At 40.6% G+C, this 13059-nt stretch overlaps 1 protein-coding gene across 1 annotated transcript in view; it reads right to left on the bottom strand.

The window, feature by feature from the left end:
* Positions 1–13059, bottom strand: part of IGSF21 (immunoglobin superfamily member 21) — a 393709-nt gene that overhangs the window by 150224 nt on the left and 230426 nt on the right. Inside the window, exon 3 of the mRNA XM_072609085.1 lies at positions 11144–11265. Within this exon, the coding sequence (XP_072465186.1) occupies positions 11144–11265 (122 nt within the window). The remainder of the gene's footprint in view (positions 1–11143; positions 11266–13059) is intronic.

Below are 13059 nucleotides of genomic sequence, written 5' to 3'. Positions count from 1 at the left end.
TAGGGCTGGATATATAGATCTGGGAGTCACTGGTATAGAGATACTTGCTAAACCCATGGGACCTGATGAGGTCACCAAGAAAGAATGTAGAGAGAGAAGAGGGCCCAGGATAGAGTTCTTAGGGTATACTCATATGTAGGAGGTGGAAAAGGGATTAAAAAATTAAGTAAAGGAGACAGAGAAGTAGTAGCCAGACATGTAGGAGGAGAACCAAGAAAAAACAATGTCATCAAAAAATTTACAGGGAAAAGTGTGTATCTAAAAGGAAGGCATGATAAGTAGTGTCAGATGCTGGAGATAAAAACTAACAAAAAAACCCAATGAGAATTGAGAGAAGGTCATCAGATTTGGTAACTGACTCCTTAGAAGGATACAGGGACAGATTGAATGGGAAATTTAGATGACAGAAGAACAAAAGAGCAATAAAATTTATTTTTAAAAAACAAAGAGATTATGGTTACACATAGAGAATACAATATCAGATGAGTGAATGAAATGATCTGGAGGCTTCCTCTGTGCAGTCTACAGGTAATTAATGTCCTTCCCAAAATGTTGCATCCAGAACTGGACCTAATCCTCTAGATATGATCTGATCAAGATAGAGTCCCCCTACGTTATCACCTCATCAGTCTCTTAATGCAGCCTAGGATTGTCTTAGATTTCTTGGTTGTCATCACACTGTTAATGTATAATGAACTTGTGGTTCACTAAAAACTCCAGATCTTTTTCAGTTGAATTGCATCTAACCATGCCTTCCTCATCTCATACACATGTACATACACAGTCATCTGTATTCTTGTCTCCCCTTACTATACTGTCTCCTCCATGGGGGCAAGCATAAAGTCTTACCAAAAACTGCTATCTCTAAATTAAGAGGGAAGCAGAAAATTGGGAAAGAATTTTTTTAACTAGTGTCTCTGATAAAGGCCTCATTTCTAAAATATATAGAGAAGTGAGTCAAATTTACAAGAATACAAGCCATTCCCCAATTTATAAATGGTCAAAGGATATGAACAGGTACTTTTCAGAGGAAGAAATTAAATATATCTATAGTCATATGAAAAAATGCTCTAAATCACTATTAATTGGAGAGATGCAAATCAAAACAACTCTGAGATACCACATCACACCTCTCAGATTGACTAACATGACAAAACAGGAAGATGATAAATGTTGGAGAAGATGTGAGAGAGTTGGAACACTAATTCACTGTCGGTGGAGCTGTGAGCTGATCCAACCATTCTGGAGAGCAATTTGGAACTATGATCAAAGGCTATATAAAAATGTGTATACCCTTTGACCCAGCAATACCACTTTTGAGTCTGTATCCCAAAGAGATCATAAAATGGGAAAAGGACCCACGAACTGGCAATTGAGGGGATGCCCATCAGTTGTGGAATGGTTGAATAAGTTGTGGTGTATGAATGTAATGGAATACTATTGTGCTGTAAGAAATAATGAGCAGGCAGATTTCAGAAAAACCTGAAAAGATTTATATGAACTGATGCTGAATGAAGTAAGTAGAGGCAGGAGAACATTGTGCACAGTAACAGCCAGTATGTGAGAACTGTTTTTGATAGACTTAGCCCTTCACAGGAATGCAAGGACATAAAACATTTCCAAAGGACTCAGGATACAAAATGTCATCCACATCTAGAGATCGAACTATGGAGACAGAACACAGAATGAAGCAGATTATGTTCTCCTTTGTTATGTTTTGTTTTGTTTTTCTCATGGCTTCTCCCCTTCGTCTTAATTCTTCTATGCAACATGAATAATGTGAAAATGTGTTTAATAGGAATGTATATGTAGAACCCATATAAGATTGCATGTCCTCTTGGGGCAGGAAAGGGAGAAAATTTGGAACTTGTGGAAGTGATTGTTGAAAACTGAAAACAAATTAATAAAATTGGGGAAAAAATCTTCTGTCTCAGTCTTGCCATGATGTTATAAATCCTCTTTGTATTGTTTTTCATCTATCAGATCTAATCTAGCTCTTCCTGACTGCTGTTATCAAATGAGCTTCCTCCCTGTTTCTTGTCCCAAGGAAAGGCTACTCTGAGGTTGAGGGCAATCCAGTATTTATAACATACCCAGTCTCTCATCTGATTCATGAGAATCTAGGATGCCTGGTTGTATATATGAATGCTTCATCTAACCATCTGGCCCCTCCTCCCCAACAGCCCAGCTGTTCCTAAAAACATATGGTTGAGGGTGATGACGGGTGTTTGTAGGATATAAAAATCAGGATTTCACTGAATACTGAATCACCATTCCCCTCATCCCCCACCCAATCAGCTTCTTGTCCTGTCTGCTAGAAGTGGTTGCTAAGTCTCAAGTGACCTGTCGGTGGAAAAGGTGTTTTCCTCAGACTTGCAAATTGAGCTCAATGGATTATTTTAAAAAAAGAAAAAGTCTCTCAGAGGAGACCAGGCTGACCCTGAAAAGACTATGAAAATAGAGTTAACATTGACCCATTCCACATGGTGCAATAGGAAGAATGCTGGATTTAAAATCTAAAGAGACAAGTTCTGAGCCTAACTCTGTTTCTTCTAATTTGTGTGACTTTGGTCAAGTCTCTTGACCTTTCTGGGTGTCAGCTTCCTGGGTTGTAACATCAAAGGGTGGGTTAGATGTTCTCTGAGCTCCTTTTCAGGTCTGGATCTTATAGTTTCTCAATCAATCAACATTTGTTCTTCCTAGGAACAAGTAAAAGGAGTGTTGGGGCAAACGGGGCTGGGGGACAGGGGGCAGGCAAGGTGTCCAGATGGAAGAGCAGATGGTGCAGAAAGGAAAGTTATAGGGTGAAGCTATGCAGAGTCAGATCTATGAATCAGGATGCAAAGACTTGGGTTCAAGTCAACTTTTTCCTTTGTTGTTGCTGTTGCTTGTTTTTCATTCTCAAAGGGAACCATGATGTCAGGAAGGTGATGTGACAACACAAAAGTGAACGGGATTTAAATGAGGGAGCGCTGTGCAGTCACCAGCCTTACTTTCTCCTCCAGCTTTGGCCCTTAGTACCTATATGATCCTGGACAAATCACTTCACCCCTGAGCTTGTTTCCTCCCTATAAAACAAGACTATTTACCTCTGCTCTGCCCACCTCACAGCACTATTGGCAGGATGAAAATGTTTTGTTATACAAATGGCTACCTGAGTCACAGGATGGAAGAGCCTCAGAGCAAGAACAGACCTGTTAAGCTATGAGCCTAAAACTCTAAGGGTCAAGGAGAGACTGATGAGGACAAACCCCTTCTGTCAAGAGCCACCTACCTGCAAACTCATTATATGATGGGAATAATAATATTCTGTGGCGGTAAGCAGGGCAAGGATTAGGGTGCTGGGAGGATCCACGGGCCAATTTATGAAAGAGTGCTTTGTAAAGTCTAAAGCATGGTATAAGTAAGGTATTATTAAGGCATCATTATTATTCATCCCAGCAGACTAAAAGAAGTAAAGAAAGCAGGGTGGGGAAGGGGTGGGTAGCAGACCCCCCCCCCCTTCACCCCTGTGTAATTACCATTCTACCTAGTCTCAGAGAGGATGAGGCTCTACCTCCCCAGGGAATCACGGGATTGAATGGAAGAACTAGTCCATTCCTTCACAAATTTAATAGAGAGTGCTGGGAGATAAGGAACCTTAATCTATTAACCATGCTAGTCATATGACTCAGGTTAAGTCTTTGAATCATCTGTTGGTCTTAATTTCTTCCTGTTGAATGGGGATAATAATACCCTACCTCACAGAGTGAATGTGAAAATAGTGCTTTATAAGTCATAAATTGAACCATTATTGAACCATAAATCATTACTGAAGTGGAAGTTATTTTTATTAGTACTATTTTCTGGAGTTAGGAACACTCATCTTCCTGAGTTCAAATCTGGCCTCAGACACTAGCTTTGTGATCCTGGGTGTTTGCCTCAGTTTTGTCATCTATAAAATGAGCTGAGGAAGAACATGACAAACCATTTCAGTATATCTGCCAAGAGATCCACCTGCTTCCTCAAAAGGGGTCATGAAGAGTCCAATGTGATTGAATGACTGAACAACAAGTTTACTATGGAGCCTACAGCAAAGTTGTCTAGAATATGGTGGGTATGCCCTCTACATGAAGGGTTTTTGTGGATAAGGAAGGGAATAATCCTTTATAAAGCTCCTAAAATGTGCCAGGCACTGAGCTAAATGCTTTTACAAAAAAAAAATCACATTTGATCTTCACAATTGAATGTATTATTATCCCCATTTTACATTTGAGGAAATTGAGATAAACAGAAGTTAAGGGACTTGCCCAGGGTCACATAACTAAAGTGTCTGAGGCTGTATTTGAATTCAGGTCTTCCTGACTCAAGGCACAATGTTCTATTGACTGTGTCACCAGCTGCCTCAAAGATAGATTTTGGTAGGTCCATGAACTTGGATAGAGAAAAACTATATCTTTATTTCAGTACATTTTGTTTCCTTTGTAATCTTATATATTTCATTTCATACATTTAAAAGTATTACCTTGAGAAGAGGTCCATAGGTTTCACAAGACTACTGTAAGGGTCATAACACAAAAAGGTTAAAAATATCTATCCCCAAACAATTTTATGGAGAGGTGTTTACAAGGATTCAAGTCTTGGTTATGACTCTTGGTCTATAGTTGGGGGAGGAGTGTAGAGAAACTAATTTCTGTGTTATAAATCTCCTATATGGAGGCAGACCTGAGTTCAGCCTAAGGGAAAACCTTCTAAATCTTAAGAATTGTCCAACAATGTATTAAACTGCTTTGTTGGGAAGTTCCCAATACTTTGGTTAGGTAACGGACAGCTCATTGTCCTATGGCATATTAATGTAGTAGAATATTGTTGGGGAAAGGGAATTCCTTTTTCAGGCAAGGAATTCTCTAAGGCTGGTCACTTCTGTTGGTAATGTTAATCAAAGAAGGGTCAGCACCATGGCCAGCAGCTGTCATGAAGTTGAAGGTAGCTGGATAGTTGTTACTGGCTTAATGGAGAGTGCTAGAATGATATAAGAAGAGTGGCATAGATGGGTAGATTTTAAGGAGGAATAACTAAGGACTAGAAGATTTAATTAGTTTGTTTCACTTTTATGCTGTTTGGCAGTTTAGAGAAATCAGAGAGCAAGGCTCAATCAGTCAGTAAGCATTTATTACAGACTCTGCCTTCAAGAATCTCACTGTCTAGTGAGGAGAGGCTGAGACCCAAGTGATTCCCCAGGGCATGGGAAGGAAAACTATGAGAGAACAGAAGAAGTATCTCTGCGGTGGGGTTTATCTTTGTGTCTCTTTAGTATGCTAGTCCACAAGGAAGCAACTGTACAAGAGTGAATGTTTGCATGTTCCTTCCCTGAGTGTCTAGTGTTTTGTGGCAGGGCTTGTCAAGAGACCAGTGTTCTGTTAAGGTTTGAGTAGATGATGAGAAGGCTTTTCAAGGACTGTTTTAGCTGACTTTCTGCTATAGTATATTCTGAAACTATCTCATTCCCTCAGAGACATGTTTTGAGAGCTCAGACATTATACTGCCCCCAGAATCTTATAATCTTGTAAAAATTCCAGAAGTGCAGAACTTGTAATATATGGACTTCATCCCTAGAGTTAGCCATCCCACTTACCCTCTCCAAAGTATAATTCTGCTTCTTCCTATTCCTAAACATACAGGATTGCCCCCAGGCTCCACTTCTGAAGCTTTGAGTTGGGACAAGCTATCCAAGGTGCTGCTGAATCTGGGAAATTACTGTCTCCTATGCATTTGGTCGCCATTTCTTTCTTATTCTCTTCTTGCTCTCCCCCAGCAAGAGAGGAAGAAGGCACTGACAGCTGTGGAGCTGGGACTTTCTCTAGTTGAGATGCATTAATTTGTAAATATCTTCATTTATATGTAAATGTGGAATTCCTAGCTTGGCACCAACCCTCCTGCCAACAGCTAATAGGACTTCCGCAGCCTCGCAGCTTGGCCTGCTTTCCTTTCTTCTACCGTTTAGGCTGTTAGGGGGGGATTTGTCCCCCTATGATTTGATGTGATTTGAAGAGCTTTTATCTTTCCTCTCCATGCCTCAGGTTTCCTCTGCTCTCTATCCTCCTCCCGTCCCGCTGCCTCTGACTTCCCCATCTCAAGAGAGCCAGCGTAGGGTAGTAGAGAGTACACTGAACTTGGAGTCAAAAGACCTGGAAAGTGACCAGAATGACAAATGACCCTAAGATCATGCTATAGTTAAAAGAAATTTGGAGTATTTAGCCTGGAGAAGAGAAGACTTATGGGACCTATGGTAGTTGTTTTCAAGTATTTAAAGGGTCAGGATATGGAAGGAAAGGGTCAACTTTGTTCTGCTTCACCCCAGAGGGGAGGACCAGATGCAATGGACAGAAGCATGTGACCTTGGTGGAGGCATTAATCTCCATGAGCCTCCATTTTTTTCATCCCTAAGATGAGAGGGTGGGACTAAGTGGCCTCTGAGATCCCTTCTAGCTTGAGAGCTATAATCTAATGATCCTAAGATACCAGAAGGTAGACCTGGGCTTGATTCAAAGAAATTGCTTTAATGAGAGCAATTCGACAATCCAGCCTATAACTTTGGGTGTAGTGTTCCCTACTCCTATTCCCAGGTTCCCATTTCTTTAAGCAGAGGCTGAACAACCCATTGCCAGGGAGGTCACAGAGAAATTCTGGTTCAGGTAGAGGCCATGCTCTGAGGGCCCTTCTAGTACTGAGGTTTCAAATCCCTGCCCCAGTACTCAGTAATGGAAGGGACACCAGACTTAAGTGGGGAGGGCTAGAATCCAGGTTTTTTTTTAACTCCATCACTCTTTCATTGTCTCATTTTGGGCACTCAGCCTCCATTTTATCTTTGATAGAAGTTCAAACTATTCAAAGATCCATGACTTCCCCTGTGCAGACTCCCCTCTCACCAACACCCATGTTAATCCCAACCACCCTAGGAAATAGTTTTTGTGAGTTGCTATGGCTTTAAAAAGTCATCTCCAGATGACTGATGGGTAAAAACCCACAGACCCCTCTGCAGTTGGCTAGACTGGACCTTAGGAAACTGATATCCATCACTGGTCCATAGTCCATTGCTTATCCTGCACTCAACTCCTTTTCAGTTTCCACTGAGGGCATGAGCTCTGTTGGCATAGGCTTTTAGAACCCAAGGTCATCCCTATGCCATGGATGAGGCATCAGAAGAGAATGTTGGGGGGTTGGGAAGGGGAGAGAACATTATTTGTACTAATTGTCTCATTTGATCCTCATAACAACTCTGGGAAGTAATGTATGTAAAGGGCTATGCAGCCATAACTCGCCATCCGAAGGCAAGCTATTATCATTAACAGGTAAACAATTAGCACATGTTTTGTTAGGCCAGATGGCAATTTTGTCAAGAAGGTGTCTTCAATTTCCACAGGCCCCAAGGCCCTGGGAGAGGGAAGTAATTGAAGGTGCCATCATCAGGTAGTATCATAGACTGAATACTGGGTTTGAAGGTCATTCCTAAGCTGGTTTTGGTGGTGGTGGTGGAGCCAAGGTATGTAAGCCCAACGTTCAAATCCACCTCTGACACTAGCTGTATGAGCATGGACAAGTCACTCAATAGCTCTAAGCCTCAGTTTCCTCATCTGTAAACTGAGATTGGACTTAACATCCTCTCAAGTTCTTTCCTCTTCTAAAACTATGATCCCACAACTAACAAGTTCCTCTGAAGTTTCCCTTGGAGTAGGGATTTTTAATGTATTTTTATGCATTTGTATGTGTTTATACGTGTGATGAACTCCTCTGGAACTCTAGAGAAGCCAATGGACCCCTTCTCAGGATAATATTTTTAAATAATTGAAGGAAATGAGAAATTTTAGTTAAAGGTTAATGAAAATAACGTGTACTTTTTCCCATTCAAGTTCAATCTATCCATAGGCCCTGGGTTAGGAATTCTTGCCTTAAAGGGTCACAGTTTCCTCTTTCGTAAACTGAAGAAGTTGAGCTGGTCTCTAGTTTCTTCCATCTCTGGCACTCTAAGGCTCCTCCTCTTCATTCATCTAACAAGTATCTATTTAGTGTTTATTCTGTGCCAGGTGTTTTGCTAGGTATTGGTGACACAAAAACACAAAGTAGATAGTGCCTGCCTCCAGGGGCCTTCCATTCTCTTGCACCAAAACAACATGTACACAGATAAGTAAATTCAAAATATTTACTAAGTAATATCCGAGGGAGCGAGGGAGAGAGAGAACTAGTAGTGGGAGGTTTGAGCTTAGTGGGCCTGGAGTGGAAGGTGACTCTTTGACTCAGCCTTAAAGGCAGCTGGAGATTCAACAAGGTAGAGGTGAAGAGGGAACCTGTCCCAGGAATGTTAGGTATGAAGAAAAGAAAAGGGTCTAGTTGGGCTGGAACATAGAGTACTTCAGGGAGATTAATGTGCAATAAGTCTGGGAAGGTAGGCCAGACCCAGTGCAAAGGACTTTACATGTTATAATAAAAAAAAGAATAATTTGTATGTTATACCAGAGGAAATTGGGAACCACTGGTTCTTCTTGATTAGGGAAGAGACATGATAGACTTATACTCTAGGGATACATATTGGGAGCTATATAGAAGCCAGATTGGAGAGAAGAGAACCCAATTAGGAGATGATTTCAATAATCCATAAAAGAGGGGAGGAGGATGGGAGCTAGTGGAATGGAGAAAACGAGGGTTAGGGTTGGATCATCAAAGAGGGCTAGGTAATGGGTAAGGTTAGGCAGATAAGAGATTATGGAGGTAGAATCAATAATTGTTATCTGACTGGAAATTGTGGTTGAGGGACAGAGCAGAGTACAGGATCAATCTGAGGTTGTGAACCTGGATGACCAGAAGTTTGATGGTCCCACCAACAGATAAGGGGCAGTCCATGTTCTAAGGGGTCTTCTGACTTTGAAGTTCTGTGTTCTTAAGCCCCTTCCAACTCTGGCAGTTCATATTCTAAAGTCTCTTCTGGCTTTTGACACTTTTTATTCTAGGGACCCTCCCATCTTTAACAGTCTGTGTTCTAAGGACCCTCCCAGGGCTTCTGTTCTATAGGCCATTTTCTCTAAGGATCTTTCAGCTTTCAGAATCCTTTCGTATTTCTTTGTCTTTATCTTAATTATAGCTAACATCTTACAGTTAGTGTGCCCAGCAGAGACTACTTTGCATCTGGGTAAAATAACAGGTCAAGCACATCTCTCTTGGGATGAAATTGACACTTCTATACTGCTTTAAAGTTGCTCTGAGGCAGTTTGGCACAGCCACTGGAAAGTTAGCCTCAAAGCTCAGAAGCCCTGGGCTCAGGTCTCATCTCTGAAGCAGCCTGGATGAGTTATCCTGGATAAGTCCCTGAGCATCTCAGTTTTGTAGTCACTTTTCTGAGACTGAGAGTATAAATAGCAAAGTAGGCTTTATTGACAGATGGAATTTCCTTTCCTGGGAGTTTGCTGTATCAGTATCATTGGTCTCTGTTCCCTAGTCCTTTAAAGTTCACAAAGCATTTTTCTTACAATTCATCAAGGGAAAGAGTGTGAAAATGTCCACCTCTATTTTATATGGAATGGGATTGCTGGCACCTACAGAGACTGCCTAGGCTGGTGTCACCCACATGGAAGAGAGCTTTGAGGAGACTGTAGGACTGAAGCTTTCTGGGACATTCCTCATTGATCTCATGGCTGATGCTGCCTTTTCCCATTGCCTGAGTCTAACTTAGTGAAGGGAGAGGTGATGTGTGTGTGTGTGTGTGTGTGTATGTGAAATATAACAGTCCTAGTCATGAGAGAGTGTGGCCAGAGCCCACCATGTTAAATATAGATGTGTAAACTGAGACTCAGAGAGATACGTTCACTTAGCCAGGGTCTCACAGCTAATAAGTGACAACCATAATACTTGTGATCAGGTCTCTGGATGGATTCTATGATTCCTACTATAGAGAGTTGCCTCTGCCATGCCTACAGTGCTCAGTATGTAAGAAGGTTGTACATATATATGCAAGGAAGCACCATTATCTTACTTGATCCTCATCCCATGGAGGCAGGGCAGACATTATTAGATCGCTTCTCGACAGATGAAGAAACTGAGCCCAAAGGAGGGGAAATGATGGACTGTGGTCAGAAGGCTGGTGAGTGGCTGAGCAAGCATCCTGCTTTCCTGTCCAGGACTTTCCCCAGAACATTCTAGGCCAGTTTCAAAGGCTATTTGGAGATCCTACACTTAGTACCCTTGGACTGATTGTGTTGGGAGAATGGTGGCATTATTAGCATTGTTGATATCTGGGGCTCTGGACATGGGGATGGGTGTGCTGGGGTCAATTGTTAAATTTTCAGGGTGAGTATTTATACCTCCAAAGTCAGCAAACATCTCAAATGGGGCTTGAGTGGTTGTTTTGTTGACTGTTCAGACTCAAGGAAGTGATGGAGAAAATGTTAATAATACAGATTAAACCTGAAAGTATGTCCTGTGAACACTTTTTTTGAGAACCTGTCATTAAATATTTACTAGCACATTGCTGCCTTTAAGGATGGACCCCAGCAGAAACAATACTAGGCTAGGAGTCAGGGGACCTGGGATGAAATTCCAGTTCTGCCACAAACCAGATATACGAACTTGGACCAGTCCTTTACCCACCATAGGCTGCAGTTCCCTCATTTGTGAAATTATTGGAACGTTCTAAACCAGGGGCGGGCCACATGTGGCCTTCTAGGTCCATATGTGTAGCCTTTTGACTTAGTCCAAGTTTTACAGAACAAATTCTTTTATTAAAGGGGATTTGTTCTGTGAAGTTTGGAGTCAGTCAAAGGGTTGCACTTGAGGACCTAGAGGGTCACATGTGTCCTCAAGACTGAAAGTTTCCCACCCCTGGTCTAAACCATCTTCATTATCTGTTCTAGCTCTCATAACCTTCAAATCAATCCATGCCAAAACCTTCCAGTTCAGTCTTGGAAACCTTTTGTCTCTATCACCTAAGGGCTGACTTTCCTGGACCAGGGCCCTCAAGATAGCCTTAGTGATTTTGTAAGCTGCTCCCTCTTTCCAAAGAAATGTCCCCATTCCTATAGCCTTCCTGAGTCAGTGTCTCCAAGGCAACAATGGATCAGATGTGCTCATAGATCCAAGAGACAGATGTACAAGATGTCCTTTCCTAGCTCCTCACCTCACAGTAGACTGATAGACAAGGTCTTCCCTCTTCCGGTAATTCTCCATGTGGGAAGAGTTGGTTGAGAACATGGCATCAAATGTGAAGATCTTTTGCTTGATGGTCCCACCATCTGTCACCTGCCAAAGAAGCAAAACCACATCCAGTGTTAATGACAGCTGTGCTCCAGGGCCAATCTCCACCCACAACTGCTAAGACCACCAAGAGCTCTGTGACTCTCTGTCCTTCTACTGGCTTAATCACAAAGTGCTTTTTTCCCCTGTGAATTGGAAGGACCTCATTCCAACATATGTATGGAATTGATTCAGATTTATAAGAATAAGAGTCATTCCCTGATGGATAAATGGTTTGAGGATTTAAACAGGTAGTTCTCAAGGAAAGAAACCCAGTCTGTCTATGGCCATATGAAAAAAGTCTCCAAGTCACTACTAATTAGAGAAATGCTAATTAAAACAATTCTGAAATCTTATTTCAAACCAACCAGATAGGCAAAGAAAACAAAGGAAAATAATAAATGTGAGTGGGGCTGTGGGAAAATAGGCACATTGATGCACCCAGTGGACCTGTAAATGGGTACAAACATTGTAGAAACCAATTTGAGATTATATACAGAAAGTCACTAAACAGTGCATACCCCTTTGATCCAGCTGTACCACATTGCTAGATCTATATCCAAAGTGATCAAAGAAATAGTAAGAGATTCTACATTTACAAAAATATTTATAGGAACTCTTTTATTGTGGTAGGAAAAATTAGAAACTAGAGGATGCTCATCAATTGAGGAATGATTGAACAAATTATAATAAATGAATGTAATGGAATAATGTAAGAAATGAGGAAACAGGTTATTTCAAAGAGACAAGGAAAGACTTATATGAACTGATGCAAGATGAAGTGGTCAGAACCAAATGAGCAGTTTAAAAGAACAGACAATTTTGAAGAATTTTAGACAAAGAATAAAATGGGCAGAACCAGTAGAACAATTTCTTCTTTTTTTATTAATTAATTTTATTTATTTTCAGTGTTCCAGTAGAACAATTTCTACATTAACAAAATCACTAAAGTTAAAGAATTTTGAAAGCTGTAAGAACTATGATCAATTCAATGAATACTCATGATTCTGGAGGGCTGATGATGAAACATATCACTCATTTCCTAGAAATCAGAGGGATGACAGATTAAGAGTGCAGAAAGAGGAATGTATTTTTGTATCAGTCAATGATGTTGCTTGACTATTCATATTCGTTACTAGGAATTTGTTTTTCTTTTCTCTTTTTTCAATGGTGTGGGAAGTGGGAGGGAGAGAAAATAAATTTCTGTTAATTTTTTTTAAAATTAAAAAATACAATTAATTTAGGAAACAATAAATTAATTAAAAATAAAAATACAAAGCAGAGGATATTACAGATATCAAATATTGCATATACTTTCAGATGAGATCATTAAATTATTACTTGTACTTAATTGGTTTATTTGTTACAAGAGAGCTCTCGTAGGAGTAATTTTTATATGTTCATAATGTAAAAACATAATGCATCAATAAGACTTAAAAAAAGAAAAAAGAATTGGAAAGGACCATTTAGGAAGAGCCACTCTTATCCTGTGAAGGCTAGCCAATTGAGAAACCACAGAGAGAGAAATTAGTAAGGGGGTTAGGGCCAATGAGTCTGGCCAATAGTAGGTGTTTGTAAGTGGTTGGTGACTGTTTGGCAGATGGAAACCCTAGCATGATTCCAAACCAACCATCAAATTTTTCTTTCTACTGATTCATAATTCCAAGCAGTCTCTTACTTCTGACGTGAGGAACTTGGCAGATGGGGTGGGAACAGGTGTCAATAACATATTGATAATTTTTGCTATAGGCTATGAAAATTTAAACCTAAAAAATACAGAGAAGAGAGGCAGTGGGACAT

This window comes from Notamacropus eugenii, chromosome 5 (assembly GCF_028372415.1).
Source record: "Notamacropus eugenii isolate mMacEug1 chromosome 5, mMacEug1.pri_v2, whole genome shotgun sequence".
Taxonomy (NCBI): Eukaryota; Metazoa; Chordata; class Mammalia; order Diprotodontia; family Macropodidae; genus Notamacropus; species Notamacropus eugenii.
This window is presented reverse-complemented; position numbering and strand designations above follow the sequence as displayed.